This window comes from Anomalospiza imberbis, chromosome 2 (genome assembly GCF_031753505.1).
Source record: "Anomalospiza imberbis isolate Cuckoo-Finch-1a 21T00152 chromosome 2, ASM3175350v1, whole genome shotgun sequence".
NCBI classification, from domain to species: Eukaryota; Metazoa; Chordata; class Aves; order Passeriformes; family Viduidae; genus Anomalospiza; species Anomalospiza imberbis.
Window position 1 is genome coordinate 55,705,116 of NC_089682.1, and position 24,949 is coordinate 55,730,064.

Sequence of the window (24,949 nt, forward strand, 5' to 3'; positions counted from 1 at the left end):
CCTGGAAGTCTGGAAATATGCACTACAGCTATTTTTGTCAACTGTTTGCCTTTCCCCTCCTCCTCCTTGCAATGTTTGTATTTCTAATCACACTCTCACAAGAATCTATTTTATTTTGTCACTTTTAACTATGTAGTCTCCAGTGTGGTATGTGTAGACAAGCAATCAAATGCAAAGGCCCAGCTGTGCAAGCCTTTCTCAAGAATGTAGTATTGACTTTGGCAAGTATGGCCACAGTTTGGGAAGTTCTATTTAATGTAAAAACTGTACAGAAAATCTCTACCCTGCTGCAGTTCCAACAATGTTTTATTAACTCAATAGAGTGGAACAGAGCCACACAAACACAAGCCTCCCACATCTCAAGCCTCCCACTAATTCAAACTGGATCAGGACTGCACCCCAGGGGATGCTCTGACTCTCCCCTGGGAATGTTGTAACAGGGAGAGAGCTCCCGCACACTCCTGCAATCCTCCCAGCAGTTTCACTAGCGCCAGTGACCAGCATTTGCTGCAAGAACTGGAAACAGGGAAGGCTTTTTGACTTTCCCCTAGAATGAGGGAGGACAAATGACAAACTTTCTCTACTTAAAAGGTCCAAGACTTCAAAATGGATTAGCTAATGCCACACTGCTGACAGGCGCTGACCCAGTTGGAGAGACAGAGTGCTTAAGGCAGCCAGCATCAAACTGACTCAGATCCTCATTTAATTCAGATCAACTCATGATTCCAAAAATACACTGCAGTGCCACTGTTCATCTCACATGAAAAAAATGAAATAGGGAACTCACAGTAGCTAAGTTATGGATTTAAAAGGGCATGTGTTATAAATTTTTTCCTTCCTACAATGTATTATTTAAGCCCCGTGAAAGAGTTGTTCCCACATGCCTCATTTGTTCTCACTTGACAAGAAGTGAACTCTATTCTTTCTCCTCTTCTCCTAATGTTTACACATAATAACTATGAGAAAACCTAACCATTTAATAATCACAGAACCAGAAGCTGACAACTTATTTGATTCAGCCTAATTTAGATTATATTATTAGTAAAATAAGTACAGTTACTTTCTGCAAACACAATAATCTTCCCTGCAAATAGAAATGTACTGGTTATAGCCAAATGCAAATAAACCATTCTGCAATTTCCCAAGAGTCTTGCTCAGAAATATTTGTGACAATAAATTTTAACCTCTGCTTCTTAGGGTTACTAACCAATGAGTGTTTCTTCCGTGATGAAAGTTCAAGCGTTGTATCATACAGGCTTTCAACAAAGTTCCTCAGACAGGGGACATTCACTTCATTTTTAACAGCCTGAAATAAAATTTCATGTTAGCAAAAAAACTATTTCACAAGCTGCATTATCTAATTAAAAAAAAAAAAATTATGCAAACAGTATAAAAAATAAACTCACAGCAGCTACAGGGACAAGAATTTCAACAAACAGTCCTGCCAGTGCATGCTTGATATCTTTGTCTTTAACTTCAAGGAAATAATGTGCACATTCCTAAAAAAAAACCAAAAAAACAACCAAACATGAAACATAAATTGCATATCAGCTTGAATAAAGACCTCTGAACATTTGCTGAATGTGAATCACATGTCAGTGACTATTTTTATTCTGCAAATCCCACTGAAAACATTTGCCTCTTAAGTTCTAAATCTGCATTTTGCAGCAAGCAGAAAGCAGGACATAAGTCAAGATCAAGGAGCTGTTACTCTAATCCAGAAAGTCTCCACTGACTCCAGCTGTGACTGGTGGTGTTTTGGACTGGAAATGGAGTTGGACTCAGGGGCTGACCTCATGCCCTGTGTGTATCTTCAGGAGCAAAACTAAGAGTCAACATGGACCACATTACACAATGCTTTGAGAGGCTAGAGAAGGAATTTAATTCTCTGTAAGACACACAGGGCAATGAACAATGTTATTGTAAATATTTTTGGATGAATTTCATTGCTAGGATTCATTGCATATTGAGGGTCAATATGGAATTGTGCTATGTGAGGACAATTTCCAGCCTGCATCTGGGGGATTAAATAAAAAATAAAAACAGACTTTGTCCTAAACATGCAGTGAACTACTCTCCAGACAGCTGTGTTGCTCAGGAAGTGAGGGAGGGGAGATAAGCATCCACCCACTTGTGTGTACAACTTCTCTGAGGATAAAAAATCCTATTGCCACAGTTACTTTTTCTCTGCGTTCAAGGCCCAAACAGCCCCTGACTGTATGAGGAAGGTCCCCACTGACCATTTTTCCTTCACTGTCACACGGAGCAGTTTACACCTCAGATCATGCATATTTTTTTCCCGTGTGCTAACAGGATTATACAACATATCGCTTAAGTCACTCCAGCCAGTCTTCCTGAGGTGCTTCTGCACTCTTTGGGGGAAGACAGGCTCTTCTGGAGCTCACTCCTGAAATCAGCTCACCCTTTGAAAGCGTCTCTCTCTACCACAGCAGCACAGTGTTACAGAGGTTTTAGATGAAACACTGCATGGAGATACTCAAACAGATAAACTGCCCAAAGAGTGGAAATATACTTCACCAAACTGAGCAAATGAGGTTTTCGTATATGCACAAGTGCATCTTATGATGCAGAGCAGTAAATATAAGAATTTGCAGAGCAGTAAATTAAGAATTCATTTAATACTGAGAGATTGTAGCAGGGGAAGGCAGTGATCCAAATTTCAGTTTTACTGCATAGGATTTTTACCACAGATTTTAACAGTAGTGAACACTGGATGAAGCTGAGCCACAACCCCATTCACTCATCAAGTCAAGTGCACTGAACACACATTACTTTGGTATTTTGTCAGCTCTTGATAACTTAAACTAAGTTGACACATACTAGTATGTGTCTACATAATTAAGAGTAAGGTAGGAAAAAAAATTACCTGTTTCTGTGTTGTTAAATAAGTTTTAAATATACAATTAAATATGATTTAAAATATATTGCAAAGCTGAAATGCTTCTTGTTCAGGCCTCAACAGAAAAAGCTCAGCGTGTCTATATGCCTGTATATTTGTATTCCAATGCCAAATCCTTACTTGTGAGCATCTAACGTTGATTTTCTTCTCCATTTACACCATTGATACACTAAACTTTACATGGAGGTTTATATAAAACATGTATTTTACTGGATGAGTGGCTACAAACCATGTAACCATGTGGGTGATCCCAAGAAAAAACAGGGGAGTAGAAAGATTAAGCTAAAGAAACCTGCTGGTGGGAACAAAACCAATTGTACATTACCAGCAAGAACTCTGAAACATGAAATAATTTCTTGCCTTTTACAAAATGATGTAATCTATTAATTTAAAGCATTCATTGTAGTCAAACAGTCAAACTATGTTCTGTACTAGTGACTTCTGAACCAGGAGACAGGGTGAAGGTGTGATAGAAGGAGACAACACGTCCACAGGAAATTCTGTCCAGCTTTTGCCTCAATTCTCTGTCTCTTCCTCAGTGTTTTCCTCCATTAGAAGCTTCTCTCTTTTCTGGCTACTGTGTGAGTATTGGAAGATCACTTTGCAGGCAGTAAGCAGCTAGGGAGACACAGCTAGGCATGGACACAGGGCAAGGGACAGCTGTGGGATAGTGGGGTGGAAGGGCTGGGGTCTACAGAACAAAACTTCTTCTAGCTGGAGGGTGACCTCTAGGGACTAGAGGTATATGACTGATGAAAAGTTGGTATGGGATGACTCACTCCAGAGACCAGAGCACCGAGGGGTTCAGAACAAGCAGAAAGTAGCTGCATGTAGGTTTATGTGGAAAAGACATATGGAAAATCTCCTAGAATATTACATGGAAAATAAAGGCTAGCCCATTCAGAAAAGTCTGGGAAACCACAGCTATATACTTGAGAATTTTACCTGCATAAACTGAAGAGAAGCTTCAAAGTCCTCCACAGGATACATCTTAATGCGAAAGAATTTCATTCCCATTATAAGACTGATAATGCTTTGAACCACATATGGGCTTTGTTCTTTATGCCGCAACTCTTTTAGCTCTGCCATAAATTTCTTCTTTACAGCAGGAAATCTATGAATTCACATTGGTTAGTTTCAAAAAGTTCAAAATCATTATTTGAAATGTATTTTAAGGTATATAAACTGGGAAAGACCTAAAGAAGATAAAACTTAGGTTGTATAAAAGTACCATTTCATTCAGTATTTGAATAGATTTTTTTGTTTAGCTTTCTTTCACTTCTAATAAACTGCGAAAAGGAAGGACAGCCTGATCTTAGTCCTTTTAGATAACCACATGTTTCAAATTATTTTATTACCATGCATCTCTTTTACACAAGAACTAACAATGTAATTTAAATAACCCCTTGAAATGTTTTTCAAAAATCCATCATGGAAGATAGCTATCTTGCAAGGACATGTAATATTTTCAAAAGAAAATGCTTATACTATAACCCTGAAAATATTCATATAGGCAGTTTGTACCTTCAGGTTTTTTCCCTAATAACCATTACAGTAACAGTTAAGCATTAACAACTACAATAACTTAGGGTAGAGGGCTCAGTGATAATTTTTAGTCTCCCCCACAAATCTATTGAAGGTGTCTTTGGAGACACATTGTCCATAAAAATGAAACACAGAAAGAGCATCCAACAGGACTCCCTGCCCTTTTTGAGACAAAATGGGAAGATTGTAATTGTCGTGGTGGGTGTAACAACCATGAGCATGTAACAACCTTTTGTTTTCCCCTTTGACAGACAACCCAAGTGAACTCAAGAAATAGATTAGCAGGAAGAAGCCCTTCAGTTATAGAAACATCTTAGCAAGGCCCTTCAGAACTTTGACAGTCAACGTGAAGCTTTGGATCCAGATGCAACTTCTCCTTTTGCATTTGACCCAGCCAATTCGGAGGCCCAGGTAAGACCTTAGCTGAATTTACATGATTTCCAGAATCTCAAACTGTTTTAGCCACATCAAGCCAAACTGACTGGTTTTGTAGAGCTGAGACTCGCCCTCAGAAACACCAAAGTGTTAGGAGACAGACAGCATTACTTCAAGGCAGTAAAATTCATCCTCTGCTTAGTTTGTGGTTTAAGTGTACAATGAGATGCTATATTGGGTATGAGATCCTGAGTCTGACTGTTTTCAGATTCAAAATTTAAGATCTGACCCACAAAATGTTTTATGTCATCTGTTCTAAGAAGGACGAAGGGTTCAGAAGCAGATGCATTAAGTTCTGAGCTGAAATAGCTGCAGAGAGCCTTAACATTGCTGCTATGCAGGAGGATAGCCATTTATAGGTTTGCCCAGCTAAAGAAAAAATAGCATCTACAAAAAAACTAGTTAAAATAGCTCTCTTCAGCCCTTTGGGCTTTCAATAGACGTCATTGCTGAGATAGGAAAAATAATGCTGCTGGAGTTCAGTTGAATTTATTCAGTATCACTGGACTAGATGCAGAAAGCCTGTGATTCCCTAGAGGCCTATGTTCTAGAACATCTGGATAAACAGAAGGCCAATGAACTGAAATGACTTATTCCTACAGAATACTTAAAGAAAGTGAGAAAACCAGAATATTCACATGCTAAGCAAGTAGACTTTGTCATATTTATGAAGGAAATAATATAGTGAATTTTTCTTACTTTGCTTGAGCTAGAACACCTATTACTTCTGCATACAAATCTGCAACAATGTGCATATTCCCAGTGTTAGGACCAAGGTACCTAACAAGACACAAGAAAGAATTCTCAGCTGAGAAAACATGCTGTTTAAATCACAACTATTACAAAAATAAGAAAGTAGCTTTTTCATAGAATTTTTGCATGAAAAAGAGCCTTACCCTTCTTTGTACTTAAAGTGCTTGAAAGCCAAGTTAATAACATCATTTACCAAACTGTCTATTACAGGATGAAGTGGAATCTGAAAACACAAAATAAAATATAGGAAGTACACATATATTACACTAGTGCTAGTATTACCCATGGATATCATCCATTCAGAAATATATCAGTTAAAATAGCAGGTAGCTAACAATATAGCTACAATGAGCCAGCCATTCTATGTTTATTTCCTTTTGAAGATAAATACTTTCGTTCTAAAGACTTGGCAAAGTAAGGTCTGTATGAGCACAGAATGCTATGTATCATACAGGTGCAAGAAAGACAGCAATGAAGAAGCATGCAGGATCTATTTCATGATTTTATTATAATCTTAAAGATGCAAACAGAAAGAAGAATCCCAAAATTCACTTGCATTGGTAATTTCTATCATTTATTAGTTAATGGATAATTTGAGAACTCCTACCTGTTTCAAAACTTCTATTAATACTAAAGAAAAAATAAAATCAATAGCCAGATCTCTTCTCTCCATTAAATAGTCCCTCTGTTGTTCATCACTGCAAAATCAAACCAAGAAACACAATATTTTGGACAAGTGTCATAATTAATATTATATGTCTTCTTCAATTACACAAATACAGATAACAGTGAATTGTGTTCTACCTTTTAAACTGCAGTCCAGCATTTCAGAAAGTTATGCTCTTAAAATCTGAGTTAAGCAGACCAAATCTAACTTGTTACTGTGATGTTCTTTCAAATGCTTAAATATCACCTATCCATTTCCTCCCTCTTTTTTTTGCAGTTAAAGATCCTAACAAATTGATTTAATTTAAAATTTCTTGCTGATGACACCATTTAGACTATTCTTAATTACACTTTGGAAGCAAATGTAGCTTTGTGTTATCACGTTAATATTTAGACTTGTCATGAATTTTGACAAATGCCTTAAATGTACCAGTGGAGAATTCACAACCACATTGCATTATCTCTTAAAAATTGTTCCAGTTAATTTTTTAACTTTGGCAACACTTGTCAAACTTTTCAAACACATTTCTTGTACAGAACAACACAGAGGAGTAAAAGTCCGAGGTGAATAGCTTCCAATAAAAATATCATAAAAACACCAACCTATTTGAATCAACTGATCAAAGTTTCAAAGTGTACTGAAAAGATAACATGAAATATACAGTACGTATTGTAAAATTAAACATTAAAGAAACAGTTCTGCAGTCCATTTGAACCATTTAATATGATTCTAGTGTGATTTTTGTGTAAATTCAGCACAATTCTTATAAACATTGAGAATTTTAGTGATTTCAATTGTACTTATGTGTTTGCAATAAAACAGGCATTTAAGAGTACATCTTCATCAGTGATGAAACAAGTTATTTGCATTTTGGTTTCCTTTGGTTTTACATCAGCTGGAGAAAGGACTTATTACACATTCCTTCTGTAACACCACCAATTGACAGAGTGGTCTTGTTTCACTGCTAAACTGACTTTCAACGGAATTTTGGGTGGAGTTCCCAAAGACAGCTATTTATGAGCAGGTAGTCATGGAACAAGTTGGGAGAAAGAAGCAATTCAAGGCAAGAATTCATCTCACCAAAAAACAGACATCTAATTAATGAACTGTGTCTTCATACTGCCTACTTCTACTGACATAAAGAGTCTAATGCAGGTTCATTTCTACCTTGGTATCTAAACCTAGCCCCCACCCCTTTGTTCCAGCAACTACTGCCTTTTGTAGTTACTGGGTTATAATGTAATCCTAATGTGAAGAATTGCTTATGCATTTCTGAATACCAGGTCTGACAGTGTTGATTCTCCTGCTGTTTCACTGAAGTGTGTAAATGTAGTACTGAAGTATTCAGAAAAACTCAAAGTTTGGAGAATATACCTGAACCACACTGCAAGACCCCAATATAACCAAGATCAGTTTGATGCCTTATGACTGAGGAACTACTGACATCATTATTTTTGTGTGCTTGTTACTTTTAAGAGGTATGTTGCTAAAACTCTCTGATTGATTCTCAAATTTTTGGATTGAGGGTAGGTATATGTGAAGTTTTTATGTGTAAGCAGAACGCTGTATAAGAAAAATTCTTCCATGTGGCACAGAATTATTGTTTGATCACTTGAGTAAATACAGTTTATACAAACTGGTGTTTAAATATGAAAGCATCCAAAACATCAGTAAGACAATTAAAACAGCACTGTTATGTTTGAACAATGAGGAGCATAATGTGAAAGACACAATTATTCCATCCATCAAGAAGCCAAGAGAAGAGTTCCAGGAACAAGCAGAAATACGATACAACTTTCAAGCAACTGTTACCTCACAAAAGCTGATGGGTGAAATGTAACACACTTAACCTTAGAATTTATCAGTTACACATATTCAAAATCATACCTTTTGGATTTAGTGCTTGTTCTTGGTCTGTACTCATGAGATTCATCTTCTATGCCATTCTGCCTTTTATACCAATCAAACAAAGTGCGCAAGATAGAGGGTAGACAATATTCTGAAAGTGAGCTCATTGAGCTTATAACCTATTGGGAAAACACAGGGAATCAACAAATGAAATGCTGTTCAAGTTTTCTCTCCTCCTTAAAAAGAGTACTAATTCAATGGTTCTTTCTTGTTTTCAGTCATTTTTTGAGAACTGTGGTGCAAGTAGTGACTTAATATTCTGGATTTCCTGTCTTTAAAAGATGTGTGGACATGGCACGTAGGAACATGGTTTAGTGTTTAGACTTGGCATTGTTGGGTTTGTGGTTGAACTTGATGATATCAAAAGTCTTTTCCAACCTAAATGAATCTATGATTCTATAAAACATAAACAGAAATGCAACACTGGAGTGTATGTTGATAGTCTTTATATTGATGATATTAAAATGCATTAAAATTGTGTATAACATCTTTCAACATACCAGAAAATCATCTAGTTCTTCAAGCAGGTTATTGTGATTTGTTACACAATGTTGATTTGAGTTCAAACTGATAGTAAGGAAAGAAAAAGTAATGAGTAAGAGGTACTGTCTCCAGGGGTTATATTTGACTGCTGGATGCCCCCCCTGAAACTCCAAATATATTGACAAACACCACAAGTTCTGCAATAATTTTAATAAAGTGACCAGGCAGATGCATGTATCTTAATCTTAGGCACTCACACACCTGAAAACTTAGACAAAAACCTGGAAACTTCTCTTTTATATATAGGAAAATGTTTAGAGTTTCTTGTGTCTTTGCAGGCACAAATAAACAAAATATAGTTTAGAATTATTCCTTAAAGGTTGCCAATTAAACAGCTCTAGGGGCATACTGGACAAGAAGATTACTGCTCACGCAGTATTAACTGTGTCACCAATTACAGAAAAGTTACTGAGCATGTTGGAATGAAATGTGACTTAAACAGTCTATTACAGGAAACTACAAAGCTACAAAACATGAAAAGATCAACAAGTAGGGTGGAAAAAAAAAACCCTTATTGTACAAGAGGATAATACATGTATTGCAACTGAATGTTCACAGCTACAGCATTTGTGCATATTCTAAGAAAATAAAAAAACCCAACTATTTAAAATAGAGAAGAAATTAGTGATCTTGAGATTTTTGACCACCTCAAGATCATGCAGGGCTTGATCCTGTGAAGTGCTGAGTATCAGGAGTGAAGAGCTGAAGTGTGCATTACATGCTAAGTACACTGATTATGTAATTAACTGTCAGGTTTATCCACCTGCTTAAACTCAAACCAGCACATTTCAATGCTTGTGGAAAAACAATAGAGTTTAATGTCACATGTAACACCAAACTTGTGTGAATGCTGTGACTAAGACAAGAGCAAAATTGGCAGAGCAAGCATTCCCGAAACATTACTATAGATTTAATTGCGAACTTTTGTGCATGACACTTAGTCTAGAACTCTGAATCTCTATTGTAGGTTTTCAGCCTCAGGATTTAACTAATTCACAGTGACTTTATGGACTAAAACTAATGAGACACTTTGAGGATGAATTATTCAGGTATTACTGCCTAAAATTAAACATGCTGCATTAGAAAGATATAACAACTACCCCTGCTAAATTAAAAGTTTCCATAAAAGTAATATTTTTGGAAAACTTTCAATCTAGTCTTTGCAATAGATTTTATTACCTGAAATATGAAACAAGTTGCTGTGGAAGATACCATGAAGCAACTGCTTGCAGCAGTGACAGGAGGCCTTTCATAAAGAATTACTATAGGACTTCAGGCTCAACTATAGCAAAGCCATCTAGTGTTAAGGCTTCAGATAAATACTCAGAAAAAATCAGTCACCTGGTGTCAGGGCAAACTATAAACTACCAACTCACTTCTCTACTGTTTTTTCAAAATTTTTTATGAAGTTAGCACAACACTGCTTGTAAATGATGAAATACAATGAAAATGGGTTTCCTAGGGAAGACCAGAAAAGAATCATAAAATCATAGATTCACAGAATGGTTTCCGTTGGACGGGACCTTAAAGATCATCTAGTTCCAACCTCCCTAACATTGGCAGGGACACCTTCCACTAGATCAGGCTGATCAAAGCCTCAACCAACCTGGCTTTGAACACTTCCAGGGATGGGACAACTACAGCTTCTCTGAACAACCTGCTCCGGCCTCACAGTAAAAAATATCCTCCTTCTATTTAGTAAAAAATTACCCTCTTTTAGTTTAAAACTCTTAGCCTTTGTCCTATATCCATGGGCCCTACTAAAAAGTCTGTCCTCAAATAGACCTAAATATCTTTTGTGAAATCACAGTAGCTAACTGTAAATGAAAAGTTGTTTCAATCAGGTCTTCCTGCATGTTCACTGACATATATACACAGCTGTTCTCTAAATCCCACCTAAACAATTTCACCAGAAAAAGTTAAAGTGATCCTGTTAAAATCTTCTCATGCCATACCTTCTCTGCTGAATTTACAGTGTCTGTCCTCATTTGGGATAAAAGGTCAATATAGCTTTTTATTTTTTCCTTTTTTTTTTTAATCTTTCTGTCATTGCACTTTTAAGACAGGAAGGAAGGGTGGACTGGGAAAAGACCTGGCTCTCAGGGAACAGGAAGGGAGGGAAGTCTAGCCAGCATGCCGGTTACTCAACCCTTTCATTTACTGGAAGTAAGTCCAGGAGTGAGATGAATTCTAGCTCTGTGCTGCTCCTGAAAGGGAGTGCACAGATGTACAAATATGTCCTTGTTGGACAAGTGATCATATTCTTCCATCATAAATGAACTACCTACTGTATAGCTTAAGGATAAGAAAGCTGCACAAGTAGGGAGCTGTTTAAAACCTGTCTTCACAGAGCATTAAATATACTTTATGTAAATGTTTAATATTTATTTTGGAGTAAAATACTAGAGTAAATTTAATGAAATTCTGGTCAGACAGCTCACTACAATTTATATACTTTCATAAAAGTTGTGATATATTATCAAAATTCAAATATAAGAAATGTTTCCACTAACAGCAAATTAGTAAGATTACCTTTTTTATTTCACTAATGAATTTATATGTGCTTTAACACCAAATATATTCAAAACTACACCCTATTTCCAACAGTATCATTAATTTTTGGCCCAGCATTCTTTTTCTATACCAGATATATCAATATATATGTTGAATGGGCATTTTATTGTCATTTAAATAAAGCAGAATTGCAGTACATCATTTTTGCACAGTCTTGGTTTATTTCTTGTGACTCTATTTTTTGCAGAGTGTCTGCATATTTTATATTCAAATTGTTGTGCAGATTCTAAATAATGGACAATTACAAGTAAGGTTTTACACTTTCTATCAACGCTGCTGAATGCATTTGTGATTGTGGAGATCTCCTTTCATTCATATCTTTGTTCTAAGCTTTTTTGTGGACCATGCAGTGAAGTTAAATCTCCCTGGAAATGGTTAAAACTGATAACTATTCAAGCTGAAGTCATTAGTTTTCATTTATGGCCTTCACTTTGTGAGGCAAAGAAAGAAAGCAGGACTTTTTAGTACCATAATTTTGTGGATGGGTAATTTCAGCTAGTATGCTTATACACTACCAAGGTTTGTAGCTATTTTACTGCCAGCATAACAGTTTACATGAAAACCCATTTATTTTTAGTGGACAGCAAGTTCAGTTCTGAAGTTATTACCTTTAATTTTGCCTTCAGATGTACTACTTTATATACTGCTTGAACTCAAACCTCTGACCAGGAGCCAAAGGTTATTTTATGACCCCATGACCACCATTTCTTATACTTTCTCTACCCTGTACCTTCTTCTGGTGATGAAGGACAAAGTGTAAAACTCAGGAAAAGGGAAAACACAAAAGCAGCCAACTGCAGTGCTGCTGCAATGACAATGATATTCACTAACTACATCTAAAAATAATATTGGATAAGAATCATTATCAGCACATCATTAATCATGTTTAGGCTGTTATGAAAAAGGACACTTTATCATAGTATGCTGCTTAGTGCCTTATTTATTTATTGCATTTTCCACTTTTTAATTATTGTTATTATTTATTTTAGTTTCCTTTCTTTACCTTGGCTGGTTTTTTTTTCCCCTCTCCTAAAAGTATATAAAAGATTAAATGTTTTTGCTTTCCAATCTGTAGTCTCCAGCATAGTGCACTTCTAAGAAGAGAGCAGTAAAACTGTAACAAGAATAAGTTTTTGTGCAGTTTATGCTGAAACTTCTGCAACAAGCTCTTCGGACAGATAGCTTCATATGAAAACTAAGCCCTCCTGTTAAATTTTCACTTCCATGGCCAAAACATTATATTTATTGCATGTTTTTATATGGAAAGCAGTCTGTAGCTCAGTCCAAGATTACACAGTGTTCATGGAACATTTATACACTGTGGCAAGAACAAACGATACATTAGCAGAGGCTGAGAAAAGAGTAATAAAAATGTTTCCTTAGTTGAGGATCACCCTCTTGGAGAATTATGGGTTTTTGCTAGCTTTTGATCTTTTCATGTACTGCAACTTTATGGTTTCCTGTAATAGGAAGTTTAAGTCATAGTTCACTAGTACAATGTTTAATAACACTTTAACTGGGGACACTGGGCATGCTAATGCTGGAGCTGTAATGCCCTTTGCCAATAGGCAACCAGAGTTGTCTAATCAAGGACTTTCAAAACATGATTTTAAATATACTATGAAAACATTTAAAACCATATGAAAAAACCTACATAATTTCCTATATATATTTTCTTTATACACATGCACACCTAGAAAGGAAAACACAGTCAGTGTAAGGAATGCAGTTTGTTAGCCAATGGTGAGACATTCGGCAAGTTGGGATAAGTATCATCACTTCATACATTGCTCCAGATACTATTATTTGTTCAAGGAGGGTGATGCAATTGGCAGCCAGACATGCTGTCTGCCTAACAGGAGACACTGACTGCACCTATGTGGAGAGAAACAGTCCTGGCTCAGTCAGCTTTCCAGACGTTGGATCCATCACCACCATCACGACCAATGCTCCTAAAATGGTGTCTAAGAATGGGCAGGAAAAAAATGCTGGTTCTCAGGGAGCCAGAGACAGAACTATTCAGGGGTAGTAAGCAATGCTTTCATAGCCATCTCAAATGGTTTGGGGATTTCAGTGTTAAACTTGATGCTGATTACTTTGGGTAGCCAAAGTGCCATTCTGCTCATTGTTAAGTTACTTTTTGGGTTTTTTTTTGTTCCACCTCTGAAGCTGACTTGCAGAAAAGCAAGTTTTAAATCAGGTCATGCCTTATTTTTGTTGTTTTTTAATCTACCATTAGAAGATTGAGCTCAGACCTTTTAAAGTAAGTAGTGACCTACTCACTTCAGCATTACTTATCAATTTCACTTTAACTGAATAGAGATAATTTTGATCATGTCAAAAGAAAGAAAATTAGATTCCTTTGACTATCTGTCACTTAAATGCCCTAAAACTGAAAGTAAAAATTATTAGACACTCCTTGAAAAAGTTTGTTCATGGGGATTGTCCCTCTTTTCTCCCTTCATTTCTGTAGTAAAAATATCAGGAATGTAATGGCTGGCATTTTTTGTTTTTGCTAGATGACTTTATGGGTTTCAGAAAGAAACACCAAAGCTTTCTGCACCCTAACTGGAAAAGGGAAGTAAGGGATTACTAACCTGGTCTTCTCTCATCCCATAAACGCTTTAAATACTTGAGTTAACTTCAAAAATAAAACTTGAGTGGTTTCACTTAAAAGCACATGACTTTTTACTTGGCTTGTGGTACCATGTCATATCATGATCTTCAAAGCTTCCCAGGCAGACCACACTTTCATTTTATTATCCATACTTTCATGACAACTTTATAATACTGACACATTATAATTTGAAAAACAGTTTTATAATGCAATGTACTCACATAATCTAGTGAGTGAAACATGCCAGGTAAAGAAAGAATTTTTGCTCTGTCTTCCTGTCTCGTCTCTAGCTCAGTTAGATCAAATCTGTATTGTGCATTACAACATTTTGATTGCAAACTATCTGAATAAAATTAAAACCTTGAAATACAATTAAATCCTTATGATTGTAAGGATTTAGCCAAACTAAAATAATTTTGGTAAGCATGAACCATGTTCTTGAAAATGGGCTCATAAGCCAGGTTCAGGTCCCATCTGCTGATCACAGGCTTACATCAATCCCATGAACACCAGAACACCTAAAAATGATAATGCTATTTAAGTAGAAAACAATGTGAAAGCTGAAAAGGGAAACATTGCCAGCAACCTGGCCTGAAGCTGACAAATTCTGAAAATTTCAGCTTAAAAGATTTTGTTTTAAAAATTTCAAGTACCTGAAAGCATGTTTTCTGACAAGACATCTAAGTCAATCTCACCACTGTACTTTTCTACCAACTCTGCACATAGGTGGGACTTCAGATATGTGGATAGAAAGATACATGAATGTCATATATAACAAAATTTACCTTGGTGTTTGGTCTGCATCTGTTTGTTTTTTTTCTTCTCCCTGCATTCAGAGTCAATTGCTACAGCAGTAAATACACAGCTGTTTCACTCTAGGAAGCATTTGCTGTTCTCATTAAATTATCTTGACTTAATTTCTCAATTTTCTATCTATTTAACAATTACTAGGAAAATAATCAGTCTTCCAATTCTTCCTTTTAAAGGGCCAAAATTTGCTAAACCATAAATCTTTAATCAAATCACGGCTACCCATTATGAGTTTGTTTAGTGCATTGTATCACAGTATCATAAATCAACAGTATCACAAGGTTTCCATCTGGATGGCTTAATTTGTTTTACTTTCCCATTTGAGTGTAACATTCTTCCCATCGGAAGGAAAAGAATACGTATATAAAATTAAGGTCAGAATACCACCAAGAATTTCATGAGGCAGGTAGAAAGTACTCAGAAAGCAACTCCTTTAGCCTACAGTGGCTAGTTTCCCTGCAGGGTCTCTGTGGTCAGTGAGGTAGACAAGGGAGCTCCCAAGTATGAAGCAGAAGTCTCACCTCCTCTGTTCACCTCCTGCTCTGAGCAGCCCTCCAAGCAAGCTCTCTCTCCCCAAAAAGCAACTACAGAACAATCTAGAATCTCTCTGTCAAGCTAAAACTAAAAAGTGAACCTTAGTGAATGCCAGTGGAGTCTCACAAGGGAAATGTCTCAGAAAACTCAATAAATGTTCAGCTGAGATTCTGAGGTTGTACTTACACCTATCTCCTCTCCCAAAGTCAGTCAATACTGTACCTGCATCTTATGGCATTGGTCATAACTTCCTTGTCAACTGTTGCTGTTGCTGCTGCTTCTGCTCTGTCTTTCTGTCCTGTGTTTCTGGCCCTGATGGCAGCACAGTGGTGTGAGCAGATGTGGAGTCAGTAGCAATGGTGACAGCAATGGCATACCTAGAGTTAATCATTCCTCTTTGGTGGGAGTGAGATTTGCCAGTTTTGGCACCCTTTATGTAACTTAAACTCTTTGGAATCTATCTTCCTTTATTTCAAAATAGGTTATCCTAGATGTTGCTGACAAAAAGAAAGACTGCTGACAAAAATAAATTGCTTTATATAATCAATTAAAAGTGTGTATATTGCTGTTGGTTTTATTTTTATACTTGTCCTATTTCCCTTACATAATAAATTAATCTAATACCAGATATAAATTTCATTTTGTTAATTACAATTTTATTGTTCTACTAAATGTAATCAGACCAATTATATAAACTCCATTTACTTTTAAATACTTTTTCCCTGCCCACCTTTTTTCTAATAATTATCTACCTTGTCATATACAGGCATTTATCCTGACAATTGAACTTAATATTAAACACAACAGGTTGGCTCAGCCTATTTGAAGTGCAACACACATGTAAGTCATGCTGAGTAAACAGCTACAGAGGCAAACCAGACTGATGGCAACAACCATGATTCTATGGGCCCTCATATTAACTATAAAAGAAACCTCACAAAAGAAAGATTGGGAGACACACACCTGTTTCAAAAACCACATGATTTGAAAAGATACAAATTTTGCTTCAAGATCCCCATCAGGGGAAACAGGCAAGAAACAATACATGTGCCAAATACACTATAAAAGGAACAAGTTCTATGGCAGAAAAATATTGACCTTGGAAAATGAGGAAAAATTCTTCCTATTTATATCCAAGAATGGTTAGGCAAGCACTTATCATTCTAACCAAAGCACATCAAGAAATACTATTTTTGCAGTATGCAACAACAGTATAAGGACACTGAAATGCCTTCCAATGCACTCCTCTTTTAGCCTGAGGAATGGAAATAATGTAATTTGAAGTGTCTTACTTGATCAAACTGGGGATCTTCTCCTCGTTGCAGAGATTTGGTCAGTGGCTTCTCCTGAAAGAAAATGTATTAAATATGCATTACATAAGATCAACACTATCATGTTCTAGTATTATTTTTCTGTTAGATTTTTTACTCACATAATGTGCCTCCTGATCTGATCCCAGAGATAGCAGGATAGTTGTTGCATATGCAAAGGAGGTCTCTGCATATGCATCAGCCAATACTGACAGAGTGTCTTGAGTGATTTTTGTGTCTCTTCACGAAAGAGAAGGACTGGCCATTCATTACATCTGAGTTTGTGTTCACACCGATGATAAATTCTTACAACATCCTAAAAAGCACCTAGTGTTTCCTCTAATACATAACTGAGGGGCTCTGTTTAGGAGAAAAGGAGACTCAGGGGTGACCTTATCACTCTCTACAACTTCCTGAAAGGTGGTTGTAGTCACATGGGGGTTGGTCTCTTTCACCAGGCAGCAACTAACAGAACAAGAGGTCACAGTCTCAAGCTGCACCACGGGAAATATAGGAAATGGATATTAGGAAAAAGTTTTTTATGGAAAGATGATAAAGTTCTGAAATGGTCTGCCTGGGGAGGTGGTGAAGTCACCATACCTGGATGTGTTTAAAAAAAGACTGGATATGGCACTCAGTGCCATGGTTTGGTTGAGGAGTTAGAGCTGGGTTGGACTTGATGATCTTGAAGTTCTCTTCCAACCTAGTGATTGTGTGATTCTGTGATTCTGTTACATGATGTACCTTCTTGTTATAAAACTACCAGGCAATACAAACATGCCCATAGATACAATGCATCATGCAGGGCATACTGAAGAAAAAGGTGGTCTTAGAAGAATCAAAGACCACAGAGTTAATTTCTAAGGAAGACAATTGTGGGGGAAATAATTACTAAAATAATTTTAAAAGGTGTTTTCAGAATGGAAGCAAATTTACAGGTCATATTCTCAGAGTAACTGGTAAAGCCAAGGAGAATTGCCCAACTCAGAGAAACCGTGTGTGAACATCCATTCACCTGCATGGCTTCTTTGTCAAGCAGGCTGAACTACTGAGACGTGGAGAAGTACACAGGCCAATATTCTAGATGCATGCAAGAGTATACAAAACATGAATCTCCTACACCACAATGAAAATAAACAACACATGAGGGCAGATGACATTCTGAAAAACACATCAGTTGTCACCATCACAATTCTGCTGTGAATTACACTACTGTTTCTGGTGTCTGTAATGTGCCAGTGCCTTATTCTTCTATAAATCATGACTCTTTCTTCTCCTACAGCTGCAAGACTGGGACTCTCCCACCAGCTCAGAATGAGATTTTGTGTTCAGCTTTCAACAACTATTCCACTCATCAGCATCTGTTAATGTAGCAGGCAAAATACCACCCCTGCCAGGAGATATTAGATATAAAATAAAGAAATCTGTAAAGTTGATGAGATAAAGAAATGGAGAGAATGTAGTTGGACCAAAGATTTCTATTATTTCACGTTTCTTTCAGAAGCAAATGTTGCCCAGCATAATCTGCTGACTGATTTTGAAATTAATTATGCTGATCCACTTGTAATGACAGTTGGCAAGGAGGACAACTGTGGGGTGACTGCAGTATCCCCTGACTACCTAGCAAATACAAAAATCAACAAAATGTTTTCTGCTGAGTCACTGATTTACCCAGAACAGCCATCAATATTTTTCATTGTTTTCTCCAAATATCTAAAGCGACTCCTCCAGGTTACATTGTGGGCACAACAGCTATTAATTACAACTTTATCACAGATTATTGGTGATGAACATCTGCAATAAAAATCCTTGTAACCCTGAGAGAAACACAGGACACCACCCCACCCACAGTCCTCCTTCTCCTCAATCAGTAAGTCGGTGCTACCCTGCCTAGTTGTGTCTCACAGAAGGACCATGCTTCTTTTGTCTATTGCTGCTATTGTCACTGAAAAGGACAGCAGATAAACTTTCAAAAGTAGTGTTCAACTTATTTGCAAGGAAAAGGGTTCTTGTTTTCATGGGTCCTGGACAAATCAGCATACTAAGAATTTACTGTCATTTAGGAAAAAAAAGCAACACCCCCTTTTTTTGTCTTTTTAATAATGAAATTTCTGATTCTGTTACAGAAGACTTGTGTTACCACAGAGAAATGTCTTAAGGTCTGTTTCAACAGAAAGGGCTTCAGCATGCATGACCAACACTGCAGCACTTGGCTTTCAGAGAGTAGAGTTTCAGGCAGAAAGGAGGTGTGGGATTCCTCATCACATGCTGTCTCTAAGGGGGGCACTATTAAACATAAAAACCCATGCTCTGGGAAACCCAGTCAGGAATTGCTATCCTGAAAATGTCCTCATCACCTGTAACCTATCAGCACATACACCTCCCAAATACTTAATTTCTGATGATGACATTCCCCAGGGGATGCACCCCTGAGTTAAAGAAGACGCCTCCATTTGACAGTGCAATACAAGCCATCATGTGCCCTCCTACAGGCGCTACCCCAGGGCTTCTCCAGCCGTGGGGCACTGACCTAAAGAAACCCTTCACAGGCTATGCAGCAGCCTTGGTCACAGCACAAAGCAGCTGGGATGGAGAACTCCCAAAAGACAGGAAGGCTTCTGCTGCCATAACTTCTCAATGTCTCCAGTACAGGGCTTCAGTTGAGGCCTTTTTCCTCCCTTCACCCCATCCTGCAATTACTGCTGTTCCCACTGTTCCCTTCCCCTCACGCTTTTGCCAGGCAGCAGCTGCTGCTGCAGCTGTCTCTGCCTCTTCATCATGCCCCTCTTTGGGTTGCTGCTGCTGCTGCTGCTTCCTTGACTCTTTCCAAGGACAGTGCTGCCACTGGCTCTGCCTGCAGCCACTGTGTCAGGACCCAACCTGACCCCACGGAGACAAGAGTCTTTGCACACAACCTTCCAGTTCTGGGAGTGGGGCTCCCACACCAGAGCCACTCATTGTATCCCTGCAGTGAATGGCAAGAGCCGTATAAGATTGTATGTGGGGTTTGGAGGTTTGAGAGAACTCAGCACAGAAGTTTTATTACTTATTACTAATGCTGAGTGCTGAATAGATGAAGAACTGAATAAAGATGAAGGGCCAGATATTAATGTGTTTGGGGTTTTGATGTCTAAGCACTCCTAAAATATAAAAGCATGAATACATTCATGATAAGAGTAAGAACTGACCGTGTCAGGGAGAAACTTCTGAGTAAATTCAAAGACAACTCAATTATATGCAGGTACTTCAAGTGTCCTTTGAAAACAGCATTTTTTCTCTATGCAATGGATAATTTATTTTCATCTACTGTAAACAACTTGCTTATTCTATTTGCTTAGTTCTAATATCCTTACAAATCTCACCATTTCATTTTTTGCAGTAGTTTCAACACTGCTGCTGTAGCAGATACTATGTAAAATATATTTATACTCATGGTAGGTGTCTTTACTGCATACCACAGGTTCAGGACTTGCAAAGAACGGTTAAAATGCATAATAATATGAAATTGTCTCTAGGCAATAGATTCCATAGTAGTCTATTTAACCTGGAGATACACTTCATGAGTTTTCAAAGAATCCTAAAACCTAACCTCATGGAATGTTTTTACTTCAATTTATTTTCTTGCCCACTCAACTCAGGAATGGCAAAGAGGCCTTTTTAAAATAAAAGTTGACTTATTTAAGTCTCTGTCGATATACATTCTTTAAAAATATCTTCCAAATCTTAGATGAATTGTTTGACTGAACTTGGAGCCAAAGCCAAAGCCTACAACAACAAAATATGAATAAAGAAAGTTTTGATTAATATGGAAGGGCCCACAGCTTACTGAACTATCAAAAAACATCAGACAATTTCAGAAGAATGTATTCTCACTAGTAACATTTCAACTTTTAATCGCTAAACTAAACATGCTTATTTCTTGTTTGAAGTGCTGCTTTCAATTGCATACTCAAACAGCGTATTTGTTCACGCTGGTAATTCCCATGATACAAACATATCTGAGGTAAGTAGTAAAGGCAATTTAATATTTGAAACTATTGTTTCTCAATAAAAACAGCTAAATGTTTTGTGTCACCAATGCCTACAAAACAAAATGCTCAATGAAAACTTAACTTCCTTCCTCTCTCTCTCATTGCTCTTGGGAAAACATAAATAGAATATAATAAATCAGAATATGTTAACTATGCAATGGAAAATGCATATTTTATCATATTTGCATGCATCAACTAAATATAATATTTATAAATTACCTAAAAAACAACATACCATTCAAACCCTCTATTCACACAGGCACACTAAAACATTTCTCCAAAGACTCTCAGTGACTATTAATGGTTAATATATTAAGGCTTTTTCAGGGCTGCTACACAAATATAATTGGGTAAATTTACACAGGAATAGCCACCTGTCACAGAACTGAGTGTTCACAGAAACATAAAAACAAAAGGATGTTGTAGTGCCTATTAAGCTTCACTATGTCACCATGATATAATGACATATAATGCCCCTTAAAGCTATTTCTAATCTCATCAACCATTAGGCCTGTTTTTCCTACTGAACTGTGACAGGCTACTGTATTACTGATTGAGATAAAACCCCTTTTTTTTTCTCCCTAAAAGCATGGTGAAAGGATATTTTTGCACAAATTTAAACTTTTGCACTGCACACTAAAAAACAGCCAGACATACTCTACTGAGTGCTCTTCTGGGGTGGAAGACACACCTAACAGAAAGAAGACCTTTTCACATAAAATGGAGTAGACATAGATCACATTCAACTACTACAGCTACAACATATGTAAAATACATATAAGCACAATATTAAGAGCCCGAAAATCCCCAAGTGTGATTCCTTCTTCTTATGATGAATCATCCCATCAGCCCTCTCTCCCTGAAATGAACAACTCTGTCTTATATACTTTTCAGCAGGAAAGAGAAGTGGTGTTTTTAGGAAAAGGTTTGCTCCCAAACATGCAATTATTATTTTTTTTGCCTTGATTATTTTGTACATACAAAAACAGGAAAAGGCATCACTGTCAATCCTGTGCTCGTGTGATGGGTAACCCTTGTCCTCCTCTCCAGCTGTGTGCTCCTGCCTTCTCCCTCCCAGAATGGATCTGTGCTGATCCTGCACTGAGCAGGCTCATGAAGCTGAACTTGTGAGTATTTACTTCGGTTTGGCCCTTTCAAAATTGGATATGGAACAGTCTGTGTTCACAAAAAAAAGCTCTTGTACAGAAATAGCTCTGAACTTCTCAGAAAATGATTTTTGTCACTTACATACCTTTTCACTATTTGAGAATTCCCACCACCACCCCAAAGAGTATAATTAATTTATACCTAAGCATTTAAGAGAGCCAAGCTTTTTGACTGAAAAGGATAATCTGTTTACTCTGATAGTCTCCCAACTGTCTCCCACCTGCAAGTTCTATGAAACAGGCAAATTAGTGTCCTGTTTTCATTAACTATTCTTTGCAAGTCAGCAGGTCCTCATGCATAAAGATATAAACTGCCTGTTCAGTGGATGACAACAGAATCTTTGACTTCTCTTAGCATCAATTAGCTGCTAAACGCTTTTAAAAAATGTGTCAGTGACCACAGTACACAGAGAGTAAAATAAAGGAGATTTCCCTCATTAACCTTTGAAATTCTAAGCATACAGCAACCAGAAATTCTAAAGGCAAACATAATAAAAAAGATATGATAATACAGCTTCAAGGAAACACCACAACTTTGCATAAGACAAAATAACAGATACACAAAATTTTAACAAAAACTGTGATGGACTTCATTTAACTGTTGAAAATTGAGTAAAAAAAGCAATGCTAATTGTGCATGGTAGTTCATATAGTGGAAATAAGCATATTCCAAGTGGCTATGAAATATATGTAAAAATATGCTACATCTCCAAAACAAAACAATTATTTAACAAGCTCAAGTCAAAAACCTACTTGTCATTACAGTTAATGCACATAAATAATGAAAGGTGCATGTTTAAAAGACAAGCTCAGTATTACTGAGTCTATTCTTCATGTAATTGCTTTGGGGTTTTTTTGTAACAGCTCTTCTGTTTTGTTCATGTGGAAAAGGATGTGCCTGTACTGCTGAATATAAAAATACAGGAAAACATCCGTTCAGCTTCAAATACAGGTTTTCACTCCCTGGCTTTGACTCTTTGGCATCCTCGTCATGCACTGTTCTGATTTCATGGTAGACTATGTCATCACATCAGGTATTGCAGGCTAATTTTTGTCTGATTACCACATTCTCTACAAAAGACATCTTTTACCTAGGCTGTCTACCAAGAAAACTAAAATGTGGACACATAAATTTTAGTCATGTGAATGTATAGTCTGAAGTAACTGACATGTCAGAGAAAAAATGGCCAAACAGGCCAAAAAAATACCAAATTGATTTTCAGAAGTGATACTCTATGGAAGTAAATTTCAAGTATCCTGAAGAAAGAAGCAAACCTACCGAACTAGAGATTGCTATTTGAGGCAAAGTACAAAAATTAGCACTGCTACTTTCCCAAGATAACATAGCATGTAAAAAAAAAAAGAAACAACTCCCAACAAACATAACCAATTTTCTTTCACTAGCCTTTAGCAAGCAACTCAAGAACTCTACCATTCTTATCTGAACAGAATAAAAATTCCCTCAACTCAGTGTTGGCAATAAACAGTTGCAAACTTTAAACAAAAGTTAAATGCTGTTACAGATATACAGGTAACAGCAAAAAAAACCCCAGAAAACAAAACTAAACCAAACGAAGTCAAGAAAACAACAAACAAACAAAACAAAACAACCCCAAAAAACAACAACCCAAACAAAAAACCCCAACAAATCCAAACAACAAACCTACTAATCTCAGCATTTCTATTATCCATTGCAAAGTAAGATGCTTTATTGTAGGCAGGAAGTAAAATGTTTCTTTTACTACAATATTTTAAGCCCAAAAAAGCTGATAACTACTAGTGGACCAGCTCTGAATGAAGTATTTTAAAGACATGCTTTTGTGAAAGCTTAAAGAAATATTTCAAATACATGCTTTTGTGAAACCTGTAAGTTGAAAAGAATACTAAGGATAACTTTACTGAGATTTGAAGTACACTCTAGCACATGTGAGAAAGGAAATTTTCTTGGCTGTTTGTTGTCAGGGTTTGTTTTAACAGGAATGCCTTTTCAAAATCATAACTTAATGAACACATCAAAATCCTCTGTTAGGATCCTCCTGGTTAGTATTACAACACTGTCCCTTGGTTTTTCCTGATTTTATTTATTCCAATACTACAGTGTACAGAAAGAGGTAGATTTTACAACATGTAAGTATGATAAATTTAAAAAGACCATCTGGAGACAAAGTGTGGGCACTTAATATTGACACCATAATTCCATCACAGCCTTGTGTTAGTGATTCCAACCTAAAAAAATCCAATATAAGAAGATAAAACTTTGTTGATTGTAACCTAATTTACTAGGGTAGGGAATGTAATAAGGCCTCAGTCAAGAGTGGTGTCATAGGATGCAGTATGAGAGTCCAAGATCTTTCATTTATGAGCCTGTTGGACTGGAATAAGCATGATGCTCTAAAAAACTGTTTGATACAGTAATTTCCATGTAACAATAAGAACAATAATGATGATGGAGATCAAAACTTCCAAGTCTATGTTAAGACCTTCCCATGAAACTGCTATTCAATATATTGTTTCAACTGTTTATTAACGTTTATTAATGTTTATTAAGGATTTTCAGCTATGTGACCTGGCTCAGTAAGGCCCCTGACAGGGAGGGGGTAGGGCTGTTGGAGCAGGAGAGTGTTGTGGCGGTTGTGGCAGGGACTAATTGCTCCCAAACCTGGGAATGGGTCCTGGCCTGTGGGCAGGTGTGGGAGAGACTCAGAGGAGGCCATTAGGGCTTATTAGTGCCCTTAGGGCCCTGACCACTGGTTACCCACTCAGAATAATGTGACCTAATTTAATAAAGCCTATAGGAAGCCCTTATCAGTTGATTTGAATAAATTTAGGGCTGTAATTGCAGGGCTGCTCCAAGCACAACAGAGATCTCTGCAAACAGGAACCATATTCTCTCAAGACTCTAACAGCGAGGGGTAATAAAGGACAGCAAATGACATCTACATCAGGTAGATACTTATTGTCACCAACTGTGCACCTGTTTTCACAGAACAGAAAAAGACATAAGGAAAGTGTATTACTATTACTTGGACCTTTCTTGGCTATGTGTTTTTTTCAAAGGCTGTAACTGTACCATATGAGAGGTGTCACCAGGTGATTTGATCTGAAGCCTTTTTCCTACTGGTTACTGGTACTGATT

The 24,949-nt window shown here is 36.9% G+C and overlaps 1 protein-coding gene across 2 annotated transcripts in view; it reads right to left on the bottom strand.

Annotated features, from left to right (window-relative positions):
• The window catches only part of FRY (FRY microtubule binding protein), a 182,343-nt gene that overhangs the window by 99,080 nt on the left and 58,314 nt on the right, over positions 1-24,949 (bottom strand). For both annotated transcript variants that reach the window (XM_068181162.1, XM_068181161.1), the window contains 8 exons: positions 16,599-16,652; positions 8,208-8,347; positions 6,261-6,351; positions 5,797-5,876; positions 5,600-5,680; positions 3,866-4,034; positions 1,407-1,499; positions 1,208-1,306 (listed from right to left, as the gene is read on the bottom strand). In XM_068181162.1, the coding sequence (XP_068037263.1) occupies positions 1,208-1,306; positions 1,407-1,499; positions 3,866-4,034; positions 5,600-5,680; positions 5,797-5,876; positions 6,261-6,351; positions 8,208-8,347; positions 16,599-16,652 (807 nt within the window). The remainder of the gene's footprint in view (positions 1-1,207; positions 1,307-1,406; positions 1,500-3,865; positions 4,035-5,599; positions 5,681-5,796; positions 5,877-6,260; positions 6,352-8,207; positions 8,348-16,598; positions 16,653-24,949) is intronic.